The sequence below is a fragment of the Budorcas taxicolor genome, chromosome 1 (genome assembly GCF_023091745.1).
Source record: "Budorcas taxicolor isolate Tak-1 chromosome 1, Takin1.1, whole genome shotgun sequence".
Lineage (NCBI taxonomy): Eukaryota > Metazoa > Chordata > Mammalia > Artiodactyla > Bovidae > Budorcas > Budorcas taxicolor.
The window spans coordinates 147294864-147315983 of record NC_068910.1 but is presented as its reverse complement, the minus strand read 5'-3'; the positions used below and the strand labels follow the sequence as shown (position 1 = coordinate 147315983).

The following is a 21120-nucleotide window of genomic DNA, read 5'->3' as shown; positions in this document are numbered from 1 at the left end:
CATTTCTGTCCTTTATCGGGCCCATCTTTGCATGAAATGTTCTCTTGGTATCTCTAATTTTCTTGAAGAGATCTCTAGTCTTTTCCATTCTATTGTTTTCCTCAATGCAATTTCTTTGCATTGATCATTGAGGAAGGCTTTCTTATCTCTTCTTGCTATTCTTTGGAACTCTGCATTCAGATGCTTATATCCTTTCTTTTCTCTTTTGCTTTTCACTTCTCTTCTTTTCACAGCTATTTGTAAGGCCTCCTCAGACAGTCACTTTGCTTTTTTGCATTTATTTTCCAATGGGGATAATAATACAATGCATAGTAATACAATACATTTTGTAGGCTATTGTGAAGATTAACTGAAATCACAAAGGTCATCATTGGTGCAACATGTTTTCTGAGATTATATGTGTTTGAATACAAAGAGTTGGGTGGGAAGGAGAGAGAGAAAATAGCTTTTGCTAGGTACCTAGGCACAGTTTTAAGTACTTTCACAAGAACTAACTTTTTTAAACCTCACAATCCAATAGCGGGAAAGCAGGGTGGGTAAAAGCTCAGAATTGAGCCAGACTGCATAGTTTCAAATACTCCCATTTTACAACAAGTATTAAGTAGGTAGGTAGTAGGTACATCGCTGGGAGAGTAAGTAGAGAAAGTTGGATTAAAATCCAGGCTGACTCTAAGCAGTTTTGTCTTTAGTATGTCCCTTCAGGCAGTTCAAAAATTTTTGGCTGCCAGGGAGAGGTCTTGGATTTACTTATCCCATCACTATTTGAACTTTCCATGACTGATTTTAGTCCCTCCCTGGGAGTGGCTGATCTTTATAAAAGACAAATCTAACTCCCTACTTGCTGCTGCTGCTGCTAAGTCGCTTCAGTCGTGTCCGACTCTGTGCGACCCCATAGACGGCAGCCCACCAGGCTCCCCCCATCCCTGGGATTCTCTAGGCAAGTATACTGAAGTGGGTTGCCATTTCCTTCTCCAGTGCATGAAAGTGAAAAGTTAAAGTGAAGTCGCTCAGTCGTGTCTGACTCTTCGCGACCCCATGGACTGCAGCCAATCAGGCTCCTCCGTCCATGGGATTTTTCAGGCAAGAGTACTGAAGTGGGGTGCCATTGCCTTACTCCCTACTTAGAATATTTCAATTCTTTTAGCGTTAACACCCAGTTTAATAGTTCTATATCTAATTTACATTATTTTCAAAGGCTACCTAATTTGTCTTTTTTTCCGTTTTTGTCCATGGTTTACTTCGGCGGGACCGAGTCTTTAATGTCAGTATTCTCAACCCTCAGCCAGCACTTCGCCTAGCACTCAGTATGCACTCAATAAATGCTTGCTCAAAGTATGAATGAACCAAAAAATCGCGGAACACAGACGCGGAGACGGGTCGGCCTGGGAGTTCCAAAGTTCGGGAGGCGACAAGAGGCGGGCAGTGGCTGTCACATGATAAGGCGGGGCAAATCCCATGTGCTCCGCGGCGCCGGGCGCTGCTCCGCCCTCTGCGCCGGTCACGTGGGGCGGCCGGCTGCGCCTGCGGAGAAGCGGTGGCCGCCGAGCGGGATCCGTGCGGGGAGCCGGAAATGGTTGTGGACTACGTCTGTGCGGCTGCGTGGGGCTCGGCCGCGCGGACTGAAGGAGACTGAAGGTAAAGCCGCCATGTCCGGGCCCGACCCGGCCCCCCCACCCCCTCCCCCCGCATCCGCCGCCATCCGGGCCGGGATCGGCTACCCTGCGCCGCCGCCCCAGCGCCCTGGCCCCGCGGCCCAAGCCCGGGCCCCGGCCCGCCAGGGCCCGATCCCCGGCCCACGTGTGCCCGGCCTGGCTCGGCCTGGCTGCTGGGTGGGGGTGGGGGAGCGCGGGGCCGGAATATGCGGTCCCCGCAGGCCGGGAGGGCGCCGGGTTTCCCGGCCGCTAAGTGCCACCTCGGCCCGACCCGAGGAGGCCTCGCGGGCGCAGGCACCGCGGCTCCCGGCCCGCCGCCCCCTCCCCCCTTTGCGGCCCGGCCGCCGGGAAGTGACACGTTGTTCTTTGGCACTGGCCGGCGCTGCGCAGGGAGGGCGCAGGGGAGGGAGGCGGCGGCGGCGGGCAGGGAGGAGCCCCCGGCCCCGCCCGCCCTCCGGGCCGACCCTCACTTGCTTCAGACCGGCTCTTCTTCGGCCGCCGCCCGCCTGGCCTTTTACGGCCTGACTGCCGCCTTTCCTGGCCTCCACTGCCGGGCGGCGGCAGGCCTCGCCTCTGGCCCCGCGTGGGTGCCTCCGCTGCTACCCACGGCAGGCGTGCCTCGTGTGCCCCTGGGCCAGGCCCCGAACCCGGTGTCCCCGGGTGGGGGGTGGGGACAACACGGCCGAAGCTGCTAGCTCCGTTTGTGATCCGGGAGCCTGGTGCCAGCGAGACCTGGAATTTCCGGTCTGGTTGGTCTTGGGCCCCGCGGAGCCAGGTTGATACCCCTCACCTCCCAACCCCAGGCCCTCGGATGCCCAGAACCTGTAGGCCGCACCGTGGATTTGTTCTTAACCGAGGGGGTGAGTGAAGGGCTGTTTCAGCAGATCGGGGGGTGGTTGGAGGTGGTGAGGGTTTGACAGAGTGTTGGTGGGGACATAAGCTGGGTCTTTAATGTTCCTTTACCCCCTTGGCGCCTCCCGGGCTCATTGTGGGACCCAGCCCTTGCTTCAACCCCTCCCCCACTCCATTTGCCTTAAGTTTGTGTCCCTTTCCTTTTCTGAGCCTCACTCTTTCCCAACAGGTGCTGGGGGGACCCTGATGTGGCACCAAATGAAATGAACAAAGCTCCACAGCCCACAGGCCCCCCACCTGCCCCATCCCCTGGACTCCCACAGGTAATTAGGGAGGAATTAACAGGGACTGGGGTGGGGGTTGGGGAGACCAGGCAGCCGGGTCAGGAACAGGTTCCAACCTCTGGATTTTCCCACCCCCTTCTGTGTCAGGGCAAAGTGCAGCTTCCTGCTGCCAAATTGAGACAGGGCCCCCAGGCTGTTCCAGGGGCTGTCTTGGGGAGGGTATATGTGGACTGTTGAGTCTCTTGCCACGGATCTGCTCCCCTTCATCAGCTTGAGTTTCTGCACCACCTGGGTTTCCCCTCTTGCTGAAATCTGGTCTCCCCCCTTCAGCCAGCGTTTCCCCCGGGGCAGACAGCACCGGTGGTGTTCAGTACGCCTCAAGCGACACAAATGAACACGCCTTCTCAGCCCCGCCAGGTGAGGGGCTGTGGGGAGGGGAGTAGGGGGCCTGGGTGGGAGCCACGTAAAGCTTAGGCCAGTTTGGGCCTAGGATGGAAACTCTGGAGGCCCTGTACCTGCCCCAGTTTCCTGACAGTTGCTATGTGTTCTTTCATGCGGCTCTGCACTCTGCACTGTTGATTACTCACGGTGGCTGGCCCCTCGAAGAGTATGTTGTTGGTGGGGATGGCATTGCTAGGGGTTCTGGTGCCTTGAGAACTGGGGGCAGCGCTTTGGGCCCTGCTGCCAACTCCTGCTTTCCTATTTCCTCCTTTTACTAGGAGGTCGCCATTGCTCCGTTCCTCATCCCTTCTTTCTCTTTGGACTGTGGGAAGAGAAACATTCCAGCTGGTTCTTACCTTTCTCTATTCCTAAATTCTTCCTCACTAAATGGGAGCGGATTCTTGTCCTGCCTCCTCATTTTTTTCCCCCTCATCACCTTGGGGATAATTCTCTTCTTTCCTGTCCCCATGTGCTCTCAGGGAGGATTCAGGTCTCTGCAGGTAATACCCCTTTGCTAATCCTGGACTCTCTCCTGGTCTCACCCTTACCCTCCTCCCTAGTCAGGGGCTAGACGCAGGGACTGGGGTTCCTCAGGGTGGGGACTTGTTGGTTGTCCAGGTCCTCAGTCTGAGGCTGACCAGTGCATGTTAGGGGCTAAATCTTGCATAGCGCGTATCTGGGAACTGGGAAAGTTGCATGTTAGCGGTTAGCTCCTCAGGACGTTAGGACGGTGCAGTGCATGCTGGGGAGTATGCTGCTGAAAAAGGCTTTACTTAGGCATGATGCATCTGGGTGTTAGGAAGCCTCTGCTGAAGGATAGCGTGGAGGAGGTGACATGAGTATGCATGGCAGGGAGGGAGTAAATATACCGAGTGCAAAGTGTGTACCTGAGTTTGGAGGGCACACGTGAGTTCAAGAGGCCACTTAACCATCAGTTGGTCAAGTGAGTCTTGGCAGTGTTGGTCCCATGTTCCAAAGCCCCTGGTACTTCTCTCCAGACTAGAGACATAGTGGAATGGCCATTTTGCTGTCCACTTCCTCCCCTGCCCAGTGCCAACTGCCTTCCTCCCTCCTGACAGCACTTCTACCCTAGCCGGGCCCAGCCCCCGAGCAGTGCAGCCTCCCGAGTGCAGAGTGCAGCCCCTGCCCGCCCTGGCCCAGCTGCCCATGTCTACCCTGCTGGATCCCAAGTAATGATGATCCCTTCCCAGATCTCCTACCCAGCCTCCCAGGGGGCCTACTACATCCCTGGACAGGTGAGGCTGGAGGCTTGGGTACTGAAGCCACACAACCTTGTCCCCGCTCCCCCACCTCCCCCAACCCGGATCCTCCAGTCCCGTCTCTCCTCTAGAGGTGGGACTTTCTTCTGGTCATTGCCCAGAGTTGGCTTGTCCTGTCTTGCCCTGCATTCTCTTTGTAGTCTGATGTGGTATTCATAGCTCCCTCAACTCCTTCTCTCCCCTCCTTATCCCCCATCCCCTCCATCAGGGCCGTTCCACATATGTTGTCCCGACACAGCAGTATCCTGTGCAGCCGGGAGCCCCAAGCTTCTACCCAGGTGCAAGCCCTACAGAGTTTGGGACCTACGGTAAGCGGGGTCTGAAGTCGGAGAGTGAGTCCCAGGGAGCATTTAAACTTGCCTAATTTCTAGGACCCTTCCCAGGCCTGTCTCTTGCTCTAAAAATGATAGCGGTAGTCAGGATTGGTGCTTAATATGTAACTGGTATTGGGGGGTGGTGGGGAGAGGATTTTAGACTATTGTTGAGAGTTGTAGAGTCCTCCCCACATCAAGGAATATAGTTCAGGTGCTAGTTTGAGGACCTGTCAGTAAATATTCCCTGACACTTGTTCCCTGGTTGGGGGGAGCCCATGTAACATGGATTTGGGAGGTTTCTGTAGCTGTTTTTCATTTATATTCTAGGAAAGGATTAGTCTGTTCTTTATGGCAGTGGTTTCCAAAATTTTTTGACCATCAGGAAAAATTTTGAGTATGTACTTCTAATACGTGTATGTTTTTGTTTGTTATACGTATGCAGAATTTAAACAAATAGCAATGTTGCTTGTCAAAAGCAAGTGGAGGTTATGGATGATATTAAAGAATGTATCCCATTTTGGAGACCATTGCTTTAAGGAATTTTCCTCATCCTGGGCCTGGTTCATAATGTTACTTTTTGTTTCCTTGCCCCTTAGCAGAGGGCTGGAGACTGGAATTGGACTCAGGTTGAATGGAACAGGGTTGGCAAATCTGTTTTTATCATTCCCAGCCAAAGACCTGATTCTGTTTCAGGTTAAGTAGTTGCTGCTCTCTAAGAGTATATGTGTGTGTTTGCTGGGGGTGGGATGCATCCATGTTACCTTACGGGGTAGAAGAGGAACAGACATAGTAGCTGGTGTGTGGTGGGGAAGGAGTGCCTGCCTACAAGGGGTGTGTGTGTCAGTGTTAGGAATTCTTGTAAACGCAGTTCAGACTGGTTCCCCAGCTTTGACAGACATCTAATTCCCTTGGGGAGGAGGAGGGTGGGGCAGGGTAAGGGGCCGGCTATGGGTGATGAGAGGTTCTCCGGGGGCTGGGAGGCATTTGTGCTCAAGCAGGCATTTGTGGTTGGGCCCTGACCCTGCCACTATTCTTCCTTTCCTTGTCCCCCCCCTCCCCCAAGCTGGCGCTTACTACCCAGCGCAGGGTGTGCAGCAGTTTCCCACTGGTGTGGCTCCCCCACCTGTTCTGATGAACCAGCCACCCCAGATTGCTCCCAAGAGGGAGCGGAAGACGGTGAGTAGCAGCAAGGGGTTGTAGGACATCTGGGAAAGCAAGGATCAAGGTCAGGCACTTTGTGGGTCAAGGAGCAGGAAGTTGAGGGAGATCTTCACCTGAGAGTAGGCAGAGAATGGGGATGTGCGAAATGCTCAGGTTGTTCTTAAGGTACTACGATTTCAGTATGGAAGAAGCTCACTAGAAGATTGAAGTGTCTGGTAGGGAAATTCTTGAGAGACCTGGGTTCTCTGTCCATAATATCTAAGTTTGGTTTTGGGTTTCTGGTGGCTTGCCTTGAAAATGGTTTGTTTTCTGTGTCCCCACCCCCCAGTCCTGGAAGCTCTTGAGGCCTCCGCCCCTGCTCAGTCCTCAAGCCCTGGGCGTGGTGCCCAGAATAGGGTGCCAGGGCTGGGGAAGCCGCTGAGTCACCCTGGCTCCACCCACTGGATCTGGGCCCTGCCCCCAGAGATCAGGCAGACTAGCCACAAGTGAGCCGGATGGGTGCTAGATGGGGGTCCTGGGCCCCCAGGCATGCAGCCACTTCTTGGGGACTGGTGGGGCAGGGATAAGGGAGGGAGGGGCATTGTGATGTACATGTCTGCTCTGTGAGGTCAAGAGTGTCTTAGGGGTGGGGGCCAGGGCAGAGACTACAAGAGCTGCCGGATGGGTTGACAGTAGAACTCACAGGGTTTCTGGCACCCACCCACCTGCTTCCCAGTAGGGGGTGGGGGGGTTGGCTTGGAGTCTCAGGAGCGGGGCAGGGTGGAGAGGTGGGTTGCTCCTGTTTCCCACTTATCCCGTAGCTTTTTTTCCCCAGATCCGAATTCGAGACCCAAACCAAGGAGGGAAGGATATCACGGAGGAGATCATGTCTGGGGCCCGCACTGCCTCCACACCCACCCCTCTCCAGGTACTGTCTGTCCTTTGAGTGATGCCCTGACTGGGATGGCTGTTCTTCCCTGGATTCCCAGGTCCCTTGATCTTTTTCTTCAAATAAGGGACTTATTTCCTTGCTTTCCTGGATTTCTAGGCAGCTAAAGTAGAAATGGCTGTAGCAGGGTTGTGGGACTCTTCAGGGCAAACTTGGTAACCCTTTGTGTTCTGCAGACGGGAGGCGGTCTGGAGCCTCAGGCTAATGGGGAGACACCCCAGGTTGCTGTCGTCGTCCGGCCAGGTAAGTAAGCAGTTGGGGCTTGGCTCTTATGGGGAAAAGGAGTGTTGAAAATGCCAAGGAAGTAGAGTGACTTGAACTGGGTGTCAGAGAAGAATGACTTAGGTCTCAAGTATAGTAGTATTTAAGGGCAGATTGGATTTTGAGTGGGAATGAAAAAGACCTAGGGGGAGAAGACTGGTATGTGTAGGAGGGGCTATCAGGTTGGGAATGCTTGGCTGGGAGGAGGAACAACAATCACAGGGAAGGGCTTGCCTCTGATTACCTGTTCTTCCTATGGTGCAGATGACCGGTCGCAGGGAGCAATCAGTGGGGAGCGGCCAGGGCTGCCTGGCCCGGAGCACAGCCCTTCAGAATCCCAGCCTTCGTCACCTTCTCCGACCCCATCACCACCCCCAGTCTTGGAACCGGGGTCTGAGCCTAATCTCGCAGTCCTCTCTGTTCCTGGGGACACAGTGACAACAGGGATGATACAGACCTCTGTAGAAGAATCAACCCCCACGCCCCCTGAAAGTGGGGAGCTATGTTGCCTCTCTCCAGAACCCACTCCCCTCGCTGAACCCATATTGGAAGTAGAAGTGACGCTGAGCAAACCAGTTCCAGAATCTGAGTTCTCTTCCAGTCCTCTCCAGGTTCCCAGCCCCCTGGCATCTCACAAGGTGGAAATTCTTCCTGAGCCTAATGGCACAGTCCCATCTGAGAATTTGGAACCAGAGGTGGAGTCAAGCCCAGAGCTTGCCCCTCTCCCTCCTCCAGCTCGTCCCTCCGAATCCCCCATGCCTATTGCTCCAACTGCCCAACCTGAGGAGCTACTCAACGGAGCCCCTTCACCACCACCTGTGGACTTAAGCCCAGTCAGTGAACCAGAGGAACAGGCCAAGGAGGCTACAGTGTCAGTGACTCCCCCGACTGTCCTTTCTGCTACCCCAGCTCTGCCTCCTCCAGTGGCTTCCCCTGCTCAGGAGGAGGACGTGGAGGAGGAGGAAGAAGAGGAAGAGGAAGGAGAAGCTGAGGGTGAGAAGGGAGGAGAGGAACCTCTCCCCCCTGAGAGCACCCCTGTCCCAGCCCAGCTATCCCAGAATTTGGAGGTGGCAGTAGCCACCCAAGGTAAGGTGCTACTGGATGGTGGAGGTAGGGCAGCCTGGGTGTGGTTTTTTCCTTTGTTGATGGGTGAGCTCTTGGGCCATTGTGTCTGGGTCATAGAAGCCCTGCAATGGAACTCTCAAGGGCTAGATTGAGGAATTAGAAGTTGAGAGAGGATGTGACAAAAAAAGGGAATATTGTACAGTGACTTCTTTTTATTTTTCCCAGAGGTTGGGGTACTCCTTAAGTTATTCTCACTCCTCCCCCCCAAATAGTGGCAGTGTCTGTGCCAAAGAGGAGACGGAAAATTAAGGAGCTCAATAAGAAGGAAGCTGTAGGAGACCTTCTAGATGCCTTCAAGGAGGTAAGGGAGCAGAACGTGGAAGGAGCAGGGCAGAGTGTGGGTGTGGAACAGTGGAGACAGTGCAACCAAAACAGAATGTGCAATGGTTCCAGGCGAACCCAGGGGCACCAGAGGCGGAAAACCAGCCACCTGTAGGCAGCAATCCCAGCCCAGAGCCTGAGGGCAGCATTGTGGCCCTGCGGTCTGAGGAAGGAGAGGAGACCTGGGAGTCAAAGGAGGACAAGATTCAAAATGCAGAGAACATCCAGCCGGGGGAACAGAAGTATGAATATAAGTCAGGTATGTGGAAAGAAGGGGTGAGAGGGTTGAATATGCTTGTCAGGACCCAGGAGAGAGCAGTATGATTGCTTCATCCTGTCTTCCTTGTAGATCAGTGGAAGCCTCTAAACCTTGAGGAGAAAAAGCGTTATGACCGAGAGTTCCTGCTTGGCTTTCAGTTCATCTTTGCCAGTATGCAGAAGCCTGAGGGATTGCCCCACATCAGTGATGTGGTGTTGGATAAGGTTGGTAGGCCTGAGGGAGAGTTTATGCTGGTTGGCTGACTGAGGAGGAGCCAGAGGTCCTGAAAGAGTGGTCAGTAGCTAGCCCTGTCTTGCTTCTGATACCTTTTCTGTCTTTTTCACAGGCCAATAAAACACCATTGCGACCGTTGGACCCCTCTAGACTTCAGGGCATAAATTGTGGCCCAGACTTCACTCCATCCTTTGCCAACCTTGGCCGACCAGCCCTTAGCAACCGTGGGCCCCCGAGGGGTGGGCCAGGTGGGGAGCTGCCCCGAGGGCCGGTGAGTGGGACTGGCAAGGGATGCGCTGGGGGTGTTGGCCCCTGTAGCTCATTGAGGGGTGGGGAGAAGTCTGCCCTGGAGATGTAGGCGATGGTGGTCGTTGTGCTGACTGGTTCCCTGTCTTTTGTCCCCGCTCCTTGCTTAGCAGGCTGGCCTGGGACCCCGGCGATCTCAGCAGGGCCTCCGAAAGGAGCCACGCAAGATCATTGCCACAGTGTCAATGACCGAAGATATAAAGCTAAACAAAGCAGAAAAGGCCTGGAAACCCAGTAGCAAGCGGACAGCGGCTGATAAGGACCGAGGAGAAGAGGATGCTGATGGCAGCAAAACCCAGGTACCTGCAGGTTGTTCCTTGGTCTCCAGTTTTCTTCAAGGTCTACTCTCTGAGCCAGGATGACCTCTACCTCTGGCCATTCTCATCACTAGCACCTATCCGAGTCCCCGTGGCCCTCTCCCCCACTCCCTGCAGCCCCTGAACACGTCACTGGATTCTGTCTTCTCTGTTCCCTCTCTTCTCCAGGACCTGTTCCGCAGGGTGCGCTCCATCTTGAATAAGCTGACACCCCAGATGTTCCAGCAGCTGATGAAGCAAGTGACGCAGCTAGCCATTGATACCGAGGAACGTCTCAAAGGGGTCATTGACCTCATCTTCGAGAAGGCCATTTCAGAACCCAACTTCTCCGTGGCCTATGCCAACATGTGCCGCTGCCTCATGGCGGTTAGTTTCCACCATTCTCTAAGCTTTGTGGTCTAGTTCTTACATCTCGTCCTAAGCCTCTGAGTCCAGCTTCTTGGTTCTCCTCCATCCTTTGCTGGTAGTGGCAGCCGGAAGGAGGCAGAGCCGGCCAGAGGTCTTCAGGGGTCACATAGTTGAAGACTTTTGGAGGGTTTTCCTTGCCCTGCTCTCGACTGGTCTGAATGTGACGTTCTCTTTGACGTACAGCTGAAAGTGCCCACTACAGAAAAGCCAACAGTGACTGTGAACTTCCGAAAACTGTTGTTAAATCGATGTCAGAAGGAGTTTGAAAAAGACAAAGATGATGATGAGGTTTTTGAGAAGAAGCAAAAAGAGATGGATGAAGCTGCTACGGTGAGAGAAATTCCACTACTCCACCCAGTTGCTCCTCAGCTGCAGAAGTGGGAGTGGGGATAGTGGTGTTTGGGGGGTTCTCTACCTTAGAATGTGAGTGCTTGTTGCTAGGTTTAGGAATCCAGGTAGTAGAGGGAAGGTTTTAACTGTGTGGCTGGTGTCTTTTTGATGTGACCGCTGTCCTATGACCGACAGGCAGAGGAACGGGGGCGCCTGAAAGAAGAGCTGGAAGAGGCTCGAGACATAGCCCGGCGGCGCTCATTAGGCAATATCAAGTTTATCGGGGAGTTGTTCAAACTGAAGATGTTAACAGAGGCAATCATGCATGACTGTGTGGTTAAACTACTTAAGAACCATGATGAAGAGTCCCTTGAATGCCTTTGTCGTCTGCTCACCACCATTGGCAAAGACCTGGACTTTGAGAAGGCCAAGGTAGGGGTCCTCGGGTACGGGCGAGGCAGGCTGAAGCACTTGGGGTCTGCCGCACACTGACCAGAGCCCTTCTCGGCTGTTGTGTCGGCGTGGCACTGTGTGCCCCTGAGCTGCAGTGGTAGGGCTGAAAGCCTGAGGAGCGGCGGGGTCTGTAGCTGCAGGTGACCTTGATCCCTTTGCTTCTTGCTAGCCCCGGATGGATCAGTATTTCAACCAGATGGAAAAAATCATTAAGGAAAAGAAGACTTCATCCCGGATCCGCTTTATGCTGCAGGACGTGCTGGATCTGCGAAAGGTGTGTGTTCCCTCTTTTCCGTCAGTCTGCTGCCTCTGACCCCACAGCCCCCACTTCCTGACACTGGTCTGGTCTTCTCTGATGTAATTACCCTGTGACTGGCTTGTCCCACAGAGCAACTGGGTGCCACGCCGAGGGGACCAGGGTCCCAAGACAATTGACCAAATCCACAAGGAAGCTGAGATGGAGGAGCATCGGGAGCACATAAAAGTGCAGCAGCTAATGGCCAAGGGCAGCGACAAGCGTCGAGGTGGCCCTCCAGGCCCACCCATCAGTGAGTTTGAGGCTGGGACTGAGGGGGGACAGTGTGAGGGGTTATGCTTTCCACTGATGACTTCTTATTAGTGCCACGTGTCTGGGCCACTGAGACCCCGTGATGGAACTGAGGATCTGAGGAAGGGAGGCTGTTGGCAGCTCCCCAGAACAGAGTTGCTGGGACTTACTTATCATTCCAGTGTGATTTCCTTGCTGTTCCAGGCCGTGGCCTTCCACTTGTGGATGATGGTGGCTGGAACACAGTACCCATCAGCAAGGGCAGCCGCCCTATTGACACTTCTCGACTCACCAAGATCACGAAGGTAGGGGTGTATATGTTGGAAGGGATGATGGTTAGTAATGGGAGAATAAAAGAGTGGTCAGACGGGCCTTAAGCATAGGCTTGGATCTTAGTCCCCTTGCTTCCTGAAGTTGGGAAGGTGACAACTTGAGTTTTCCCCCTTAGACCAATTAATTAGATTACTGGGCAGGACTGCCATCTCTAGGGAGTGAGTTCACATTGGTCTGAACCAGTGATCAGCACCCTGACATGTGTACCAAATCCAACCATTCTGTACTTCTATATACCCACAAGCTACAAGTGAGTTTCCTACATTTTTTTAATGGTTGGAGGAAAAAAGTGATACTTTGTGACAATAATTTTTATAAAATGTAAATTTCAGTGTCTGTAAGGTTCTGGCACAGAGCCACAGTCCTGCCTTGTGAGTGCTGTGTGTGACTGCCCCTGTGCTACAGTGGCAGAGTCAGCTAGTTGAAACTGTATGGTCTGTAAAGCCTGAAATATTTACTGGTCTAGGGTGTTTGTGGCTCTTTGTGGTAGGGGCTGGCTGGGGGCTTTGACTGGATCAGACCCATGACTCTCCACTCGCTTTCCTTCCTCAGCCTGGCTCCATTGATTCTAATAACCAGCTGTTTGCACCTGGAGGCCGATTGAGCTGGGGCAAGGGTAGCAGTGGAGGCTCAGGAGCCAAGCCCTCCGATGCAGGTATGGAGGCCACCGTCACTGTGGTTTTTCAGCTCTCTTGAGGGCAGAGCCTTGTCTGTATGGGAGGCTTTCACTGCATAGTGGTTAGATCATAGAGGTGGTGCGTACTCGGGACTGGGGACTGAACTACCTTAGTGCCAGAACTAGGACCAGGTGTCTTTAATCTGAGTTTTCTGCTTCCCCAGCATCAGAAGCTGCTCGTCCAGCTACTAGTACCTTGAATCGCTTCTCAGCCCTTCAACAAGCAGTGCCAACAGAAAGCACAGATAACAGACGAGTGGTGCAGAGGTGAGGTTTCCTTGGTGTCTCTGTTCATCACACTGAGAGTGCTCACTGGGTTTTGGCTGCTAACACAGGAATTCTTAACACCTGTAATGCTCAGAGCTCCTGACTGAGTTGGGGTGTATTCCTGCTGCCAGGAACAAGGCCAGACAGTTGCTCAGCGTGTTTGATAGTCAAAACTGGAGTGCACCTGGGCAGTACAGGTGAGAGACGATGTGCCTATCTTCTAGGAGTAGCTTGAGCCGGGAACGAGGTGAGAAAGCTGGGGACCGGGGAGACCGCCTAGAGCGGAGTGAACGGGGAGGTGACCGTGGTGACCGGCTTGATCGCGCCCGGACACCCGCCACCAAGCGGAGCTTCAGCAAGGAAGTGGAGGAACGGAGTAGAGAGCGGCCCTCTCAGCCTGATGGACTGCGCAAGGCAGCTAGCCTCACGGAGGATCGGGACCGCGGGCGGGAAGCTGGTAAGGGGCCAGGGGAGGGGAAGAGAAGAGTGTGGGCTGGTTTGGGACCAACCAGTCCACAGACCGTGTCTTTAGGGCTTCAGACCCTGTTTGCTAGGAAGACTGGAACTGATGAATCTGTGATATGTTTTTCTCTGCTCAGTGAAGCGAGAAGCTGCCCTCCCCCCGGTGAGTCCCCCGAAGGCTGCGCTCTCTGAAGAGGAGCTGGAGAAGAAATCCAGGGCCATCATTGAGGAGTACCTCCATCTCAATGACATGAAGGTAAGCTGTGAGAGCGGTCTGAGTGAGGGATGACAGGGTGGATGGGAAGGGGCATGTGCTGACAGGCAGGGGTGGAGGGTCTGAGCCGCACAGTGACTGGCTTCCCTTCTGTGCTCTGCGCCCCCACAGGAGGCAGTGCAGTGCGTGCAGGAGCTGGCCTCGCCCTCCCTGCTCTTTATCTTTGTACGGCATGGCATCGAGTCCACACTGGAGCGCAGCGCCATCGCGCGGGAGCACATGGGCCGGCTGCTGCACCAGCTGCTCTGTGCCGGGCACCTCTCCACTGCTCAGTACTACCAAGGGTATGACTGGCCTCTGCAGGCCTCCCGTTCTTACCTTCTCATATCTTTCTTTCCTTCGTAGGACCTGTGAACCTTGAATAAGAGTGTAGGCTCCTCAGCCATTCTGGTCAACATAAGTTTTGGCGTGGTTGGGGGTGAGCTATCTAAGGAGAAGAAGGTGGCCTTAGTGTGAGATAGGGCTTCCCTGAATCCACCTGCAATGCAGGAGACCCCAGTTCGATTCCTGGGTCAGGAAGATCTGCTAGAGAAAGGGATTGGCTACCCACTCCAATATTCTTGGGTTTACCTTGTGGCTCAACTGGTAAAGAATCTGCTTGCAAAGCGGGAGACCTGGGTTCAGTCCCTGGGTTGGGAAAATCCCCTGGAGAAGGGAAAGGCTACTCACTCCAGGATTCTGGCCTGGAGAATTCCATGGACCTTATAGTCTGTGGGGTCACAAAGAGTCAGACACACCTGAGTGACTTTCACTTAGTGTGAGATAATTGCCCCGTGTTTAGGAAATGTTCCTGAGGACGGTCCTGCAGTTGATGCCTTTAGTCATGCCTTTGTTGCCTCAAAAGGAGGGCAACAAAGGAGTGCAGGCTTGTCTTAGAAGATCCTGACTTTGAATTCCCTATGCAGGCTATATGAAATTCTAGAGTTGGCTGAAGACATGGAAATTGACATCCCTCATGTGTGGCTCTACCTAGCAGAATTGATAACGCCCATTCTGCAGGAAGGTGGGGTGCCAATGGGGGAGCTGTTCAGGTAAGCCCCCTCTGGTGGAATTGAGAGGAGGTAAAAATAAGAAGGAGAAAGGAGGTGTGGTGGGTCAGAGCCCTGGATTTAGGAACTGATGGGCTAGTATGTTGAGAGTGTGTGGGAGGCTAATTTAACAACAGAATGTTTATCTTATAGGGAAATAACAAAACCTCTGAGACCCCTGGGCAAGGCTGCTTCCCTGTTGCTGGAGATCCTGGGGCTCCTGTGCAAAAGCATGGTGAGTGAGCCTTTCAGAGGTGGTTTGTTTAGGACGTCTCTTCCCACCATGTGGTTTGGGGTGCTGGTGGTGACCCTGAAGCCTCATGGTCCTTTGGCAGGATGGTGGTGCTGGGTTGGTACGTGGGAGGGAAAATGGTGAGGCTGGCACTCTTGCTCAGACCAGTTCCTATAGTAGGTTCTGGCCAAGGCTGGAGGAGAATGAGAATCTAAGGCCCTCTGGAGAAGGAAATGGCCATCCACTCCAGTATTCTTGCCTGGAAAATCCCATGGACGGAGGAGCCTGGCAGCTACAGTATGGGGTGGCAAAGAGTTGGACAGAACTCAGCAACTGAGCACAAGGTCCTAGGCCTTTGATTGATGAGTTAATTCATTCAGCTAGCCTCTTTTAGAACATTGACCACATACTGGGCAAAGTACTGTGAAACTGCAGAGGGGTGTCTGTTTGATGATGTTCACGACAAAAACTGCTTTATTAAAGTTAACTGACTAGCAAATACAAAGGTGAAATGACTGGAAGGGCAAGTTGACTGTGGTATTTAGTGGTGGTGAGATGTCAGGAAGTACAGTTTTAAGAGAGTTCAGCTCGAACACAGAGGAGTGTCTTTGAATCAGAGAGGAATTGTCCTTTCATATTCTTTTAGGTAAAAGTGTATACCAGATAGTTTCTAAGAAGTATAGAGTAATAATTCAGAAGAAAAAACATATTGATCTAGTAGTATTTCATTGACTCCAAGGTGCCATGGATTTTGTGACATTTATGCACTGCTAAGAAAGAATAAACTTAGTCTTATTTTTAAAATGTGGTATGTCAGCTGTGAGACAACTCGATTTTAATGGTGTTAAGATGGACATTTTTAAAGTCCATGAAGTACTTTTGTCAAGAGTGGATGACATCATCCTGATTATGTTGTTGTAAAACTGCGATGGCTTCAGAATCTGTTGCCCTTTAGAGAAAATGAACTCGAAACACTGCCGTTTTCTGATTTGCGTTGGGGTTACATCTGCTTCTAAATTTTTCTGGACTTGGGAGCTGAATACTTGTTAGAAGTTGTTCTCTCCCATAAGCATTTGTTACTTGGAATAATGAAAAGTTAAACTGTTTTAGAAAGAGAAATGTAGATGAGTGTGGAAGGCTTGGATGAGGTGTTTTGATTTGGTTGTTTACCTTTTGTGGTCCAGTAATTCTCTGAGAGTCCTGTGACCTAGCTGACATTTTCCGAGAGGCTCTCAGGCCATCTTCTGAGTCTCATAGCGCTGTGGTAGGTAACTTCTCGTGACTGGATGGTTATTTGACTGATGTCTTTGGTCGGTACTAGACTGTGGCCATGGGCGCACTGTTCCCATGCAGTATCTTAACATCCTGAGCTGCTTGCAGGTGTCTAGTGAGATTACAGTATGCATTTGTTAGACGATATTTGTGAAGCTGTTAGATTCTTGGAGAGAACGAGAGCTGTCTACTGAGTTGGTCTAATGTTTTCCAGGGTCCTAAAAGGGTGGGAACCCTGTGGCGAGAGGCTGGACTCAGCTGGAAGGAATTTCTGCCTGAAGGCCAGGATGTCAGTGCCTTTGTCACTGCGCAGGTTTGTGACCGGACTTGGGTGGACTCTAGCACTTGGGGCCGGCCAGTCCTCTTCTCTTCTGTTACCTCGTGTGTTGCGTTTACCTCCCGAACATGGGCCTTTCTGCTTGCAGAAGGTGGAGTATACCCTGGGAGAGGAGTCAGAAGCACCGGGCCAGAGGTTGCTCTCCTTCGAGGAGCTGCGCAGGCAGCTGGAGAAGCTGCTGCAGGAGGGCAGCAGTAACCAGCGGGTGTTTGACTGGATAGAGGTATGTTTCTCCTTGAGACTGGTATGGAGAGAGAGAGAGAAGGTGGTGCTTGGTGGGGGCAACAAGAATGGAGCCTTCCAGGCGTAATTTAGAACTTTTGAGCCATTTGTTTCTCTTTCTCCTGCTCAGGCCAACCTGAACGAGCAGCAGGTGACATCCAACACATTAGTTCGAGCCCTCATGACAACTGTCTGCTATTCTGCAATTATCTGTAAGAGGAGCCAGGGAGTTGGTGGGGCAAGGGTGGGTGGTTTTGGTCTTTACCTCTAGTTCTGAACCAGGCTGAGGGTGCATTATTCTACTTACCCCTGTCTTTCTCCCTATAGTTGAGTCTTCTCTCCGAGTGGATGTTGCAGTGCTGAAAGCACGAGCGAAACTGCTACAGAAATACCTATGTGACGAACAGAAGGAGCTGCAGGCGCTCTATGCCCTCCAGGCCCTTGTAGTGACCTTAGACCAGCCCCCTAGTAAGAGCCAGGCCACGGGGATGGTGAGGGTGGGTGGGCTGGAGGAACTACCCGACAATGGTGGAAAGGGTCTCAACTGAAGAAAAGTGAGTGGTCCCTGGAGAGCAAAATATTCTCATGGTTGAGTCCTTTTCTCTCCAACACTGTTTCCTTACTGACAAGTGGAAGGAGTTAGACTTGGCCTTGAAGGTTAATTGACTGCCTATTTTGTGCTTCCCCAATGGCTCAGTAGGTATAAAGAATTTGCCTAGCAATGCAGGAGACATGGGTTCGATCCCTGGGTGGGGAAGATCCCCTGGAGGAGGAAATGGCAACCACTCCAATATTCTTGCTGGGATAATCCAACGGCCAAGAGAGTCTGGAGGGCTACAGAGTGTGGTGTCACAAAGAGACACGACTGAGTGACTAAGGTTGTACTCCTGCCACACACTGTGTACCAGGGCATTGGAGTTGGGGTATTAGCAGTGATTAAGTCAAACATAGTTCGCACATGATCATGGAGTTGGGTAAGTGCTGGAAGATGGGTCCTGCAGGATACTCTGGGAGAATTTACCTAGTCAGAGGGAATGAGTGGGAATTGACCCATGGGGACTTAAATGACAAAGGGGAAAGGGGAGACTTATATGTATATGAACTGTATATGTAAAGGGAGGCCTTGAGGTTGAAAACATGATACAAGGTAAAAAAGGAAGGCCAGTGTGGAAGAGCACAGCAGCCAGTTGTATGTGAGGCAAGTGCGTTGGAGAGATGGATGTGGCCAGGTCATGTAGGGCTCTGTAAGCCATGGGATGAGTTTGGGACTTTAGCCTAAGGACAGGAAAGTTGGCCTTTGTGGAATTTTAAGCAGGGATTTTAAAAATTGTTTTTTAGTGTTTAGATCATCCTGGCCATTAGTGGGAAGAGTGATTTGGAGTGGGGTGAATGTGGCTAGATTGGCCGATCGGGGCATGTTGGTAGTGGCTCAGCCTCTCTGGTGGAAATGGGGATGGGAGAGGGGTGGGCAGATTGAAGACACACCAGCCTGGGGATAGGGTGATAGATTGGAAGTCATATGACTCCCAGGATGGTTTTAACAGGTGAGATGATAGTAGGGACCACTGGATCAAGTTGAGTTTGGTCATACTGAGTTTGTGGTCCTGGTGGGGATGATCAGAGATGTCAGTCAGGTAGGTAGTAGGTCAGGGTATCTGATTTGGAGAGGAAGAGGTCAGGGCTGAAGGCCCATTTCTTGAGGCACAGGGCATATTAGGAGAGGGAAATGGTCTATAATGCTAGATGCTGCTTGAACAGATCTGAAAATTAGGGCCTCTGGTATGTGAAAACATGGAGGCTACCCTGGCAGAAACAGTATTTGGTAAAGCAGGGGGCAGGATCTGGATTGGAAAGGACAGGGTAATACTCCCTTGAATCAGGAAGTAAACAGCAAGTGCAGACAGATTTTTTAAAAATACTTTTATTGTTTGATTTGGCTGAGCCAAGTCTTAGTTGTAGTTTGTGGGATCTAGTTCCCTGGCCAAGGATTGAACCCAGGCCGATTGCATTGGGAGCATGGCAGTCTTAGCCTTTGGACCACCAGGGACGTCCCTAGAAGAAATGTTTGAATTCAGCTAATCCCTTGTCAAAAGACAAATCTTTTGTTTGTGAAGAGATAGTAGTTGTTAAAAGGAGGCTTTTAGTGTTTAGGTGGGAGAAGCTTGGGCTTATAAATATGGGGCAGAGTGATGGATCCATTGATTGTGTAGAGTCACTGGGATACGTATGCATGGGGTTTGGAAAACAAGTTTGGGATAAGTGATCAGTTGCTGCCATTGCTGAGGGATAGAGGTTGGAGGCTGTCTGTCCATAGCCTCGGTTGTGGCTTTGAGGGTGTGTGCCTGAGGAACATCCTGGCTTGCAGTTTTCCTTAGATGGTCAGTCGGTGTTTCACGAGGCCTGGACTCTAGATTCTATGCTGTATTCAAAAGAAATGTAATCAACTTCTCAACCTCCTTTTGCTTTTAAGAATGTACTGTTTTCTTTGGAAAGACTGGCAGTGCATGTGGGGAATGGAATAGATTATGTTCTGGGTTGTACAAGTGCTTTGGAATTGGAAGGCTGACTGAAAGCTCCGGGCGAGGGAGAAGCAGAGCAGAGAGGGTGCTTGAATTGAGCCTAAAGGAATTCACTAGGAAGGTGATAAAAGGTGACAAGAGAAACAATGTTCCTGGCAAAGGATACATCACACGTCAGAGTGTCAAGGCCAGAGAGGGGGTGGATATATGTTCAGGAGATGTGTGGAAAGTAAGAGAAAATTAGGGTCGTTTGTCAGAATTTGTAAAATGGGGCCAGAGGTGGGGTTAGTGAATGTTCCAGGCTATACCCTTGACTTTTGTGGGAGATATGTCTCAGCCTTTTGTGATGCCTCAAATTCAGGAGTACCAATTCTGCAGGGAGAAGCTTGAAGCTGCTGAGGTGAGGCTGGGCAGGTTTGTACCTTTTGGCCAAGTGACTCATTCTTGCGAACCAGTGTGTTAGATCATGAGATTAGCATGGTGTCAGAGACCTAGTCACTCTGGAATGGCCAGACACACAAATGTCAGCATGTCAGGGCCTTGTTTCAACAGTGGCGCTTAGGGGTGGGATTCCTGGATGGTGGGATGGGGTGCTTATGGACAGCATGCCTCTAACTGCTGTTCTACCTGCTTGCAGACTTGCTTGGGATGTTCTTCGACGCGCTGTATGACGAGGACGTGGTGAAGGAGGACGCCTTCTACAGCTGGGAGAGTAGCAAGGACCCTGCTGAGCAGCAGGGCAAGGGCGTAGCCCTAAAATCTGTCACGACTTTTTTCAAGTGGCTTCGTGAGGCGGAGGAGGAGGAGTCTGACCACAACTGAGGGTGGGTGGGGCCGGGGACTTGGAGCCCCATGGACACTCGGATGGCCAAGCCAGCCGCCTGGACTGCAAGGGGGGTGTGGCAGCAGCGGCGGCGGTGGCAGTGGGTGCCTGTAGTGCGATGTTGTCTGAGCTAATAAAGTGCTGAAGAGGCAGGATGGCTTGGGGCTGCCTGGGGCCCCCCCTCCAGATGCTGCCAGGTGTCCCTTTCCTCCCCCCGGGGCACAGAGATATATTATATATAAAGTCTTGAAATTTGGTGTGTCTTGGGGGGGGCACCACCGCCTGCCCCTGGGGTCCTTTTTTTATTTTCTGAAAATCACTCTTGGGACTGCCGTCCTCGCTGCTGGGGGCATATGCCCCAGCCCCTGCACCACCCCTGCTGCCTGGGCAGGGGGAAGGGGGGGCACGGTGCCTGTAATTATTAAACATGAATTCAATTACGCTCACTGCCTCTCTGCTTTATGGCCTGCTCCCTCTGGAGAAGGAGTCTGGATAGGTGGGCAGCCTCCTTTCCAGAGCTGGCACTGTAGCACACTTTTCCCTCTAACTGGGCACCCCTCTTTCCTCTTCCCCTGTCCACGATCTGGAGGGTTAGGGAGTCTGGCTTGGATGGTTGGCCCTCAAAAATGGACATGGTGGGGCTCCCTGTAGGTTAGGAGGGGAGAAAGGGGGCATAGCTATGGGGTACTTAATAGGACACACTTGCTGGTCTTGATCTATGACAATGTGCTGTAAGACCCCTGTATGTGAAGACCCGGGTTTCAGGCTGTTTTGAAGTTAGCAGTTGGTACGGCTTTGAGGTCTCATCTGTGACATGAGAGCCCAGGATACAAAGAATGTCTTCTGCCCCTATGCAGTATGAGTAGCAGCCCGGGCCCAATGAGTGAGCGTGACCCGTCCCGCCAGTCCTCACCCTCGGTGCCTTGGGTCTGGGAGCACAGGACGAATCTTTTCCGACTCGGCCCCAGGCCGCCTCTACGTGGCTGTGACGTCGGCTTCGCCCCGCCCGCCTTGGGTGGTGACGCGGTGGCCACGCCCCCGTGCTTACGTCACCAGCCCGGTTCCCTCTCCGGGGAGCGTTGGCGGACGCGCGGCTCCCACCCCCCTCCCTTCTCAACGGGCTCTCCCCTCCCCGGTGGCGGCCGCGGCCCGACCCTCTGCAGGGCGATGGCCCGGACCCCGAGCGCGGGCTAGCGTGGCTG

At 52.6% G+C, this 21120-nt stretch overlaps 1 protein-coding gene and 1 non-coding gene across 6 annotated transcripts; both read left to right on the top strand.

Moving 5' to 3' along the window:
• The first annotated feature begins 1497 nt into the window (after positions 1-1497).
• Positions 1498-20364, top strand: EIF4G1 (eukaryotic translation initiation factor 4 gamma 1). Of its 5 annotated transcripts, none has more exons than XM_052641612.1 (33): positions 1498-1635; positions 2456-2512; positions 2734-2827; positions 3119-3205; positions 4309-4485; positions 4718-4817; positions 5887-5999; positions 6799-6891; positions 7089-7155; positions 7438-8259; positions 8511-8599; positions 8692-8878; positions 8969-9102; positions 9225-9383; positions 9532-9717; positions 9904-10101; positions 10327-10473; positions 10669-10905; positions 11096-11200; positions 11315-11474; positions 11678-11778; positions 12359-12461; positions 12647-12749; positions 12974-13206; positions 13349-13467; positions 13597-13769; positions 14391-14516; positions 14667-14748; positions 16232-16330; positions 16443-16577; positions 16707-16788; positions 16904-17044; positions 19733-20364. In XM_052641612.1, exons 3-33 carry the CDS (start codon positions 2768-2770, stop codon positions 19915-19917), a joined length of 4803 nt encoding a protein of 1600 aa, XP_052497572.1. In that variant the 5' UTR covers positions 1498-1635; positions 2456-2512; positions 2734-2767; the 3' UTR covers positions 19918-20364. The 5 variants fall into 5 exon arrangements, with proteins under 5 accessions (XP_052497572.1, XP_052497563.1, XP_052497579.1 ...); XM_052641603.1 differs by having other exon boundaries at positions 9529-9717; XM_052641619.1 differs by lacking the exon at positions 3119-3205 and having other exon boundaries at positions 9529-9717.
• On the top strand, positions 11523-11598 carry LOC128058465 (small nucleolar RNA SNORD66). The gene has a single exon (XR_008200481.1). It is a non-coding gene; the product is annotated as a small nucleolar RNA SNORD66 (small nucleolar RNA).
• Positions 20365-21120: the final 756 nt, after the last annotated feature.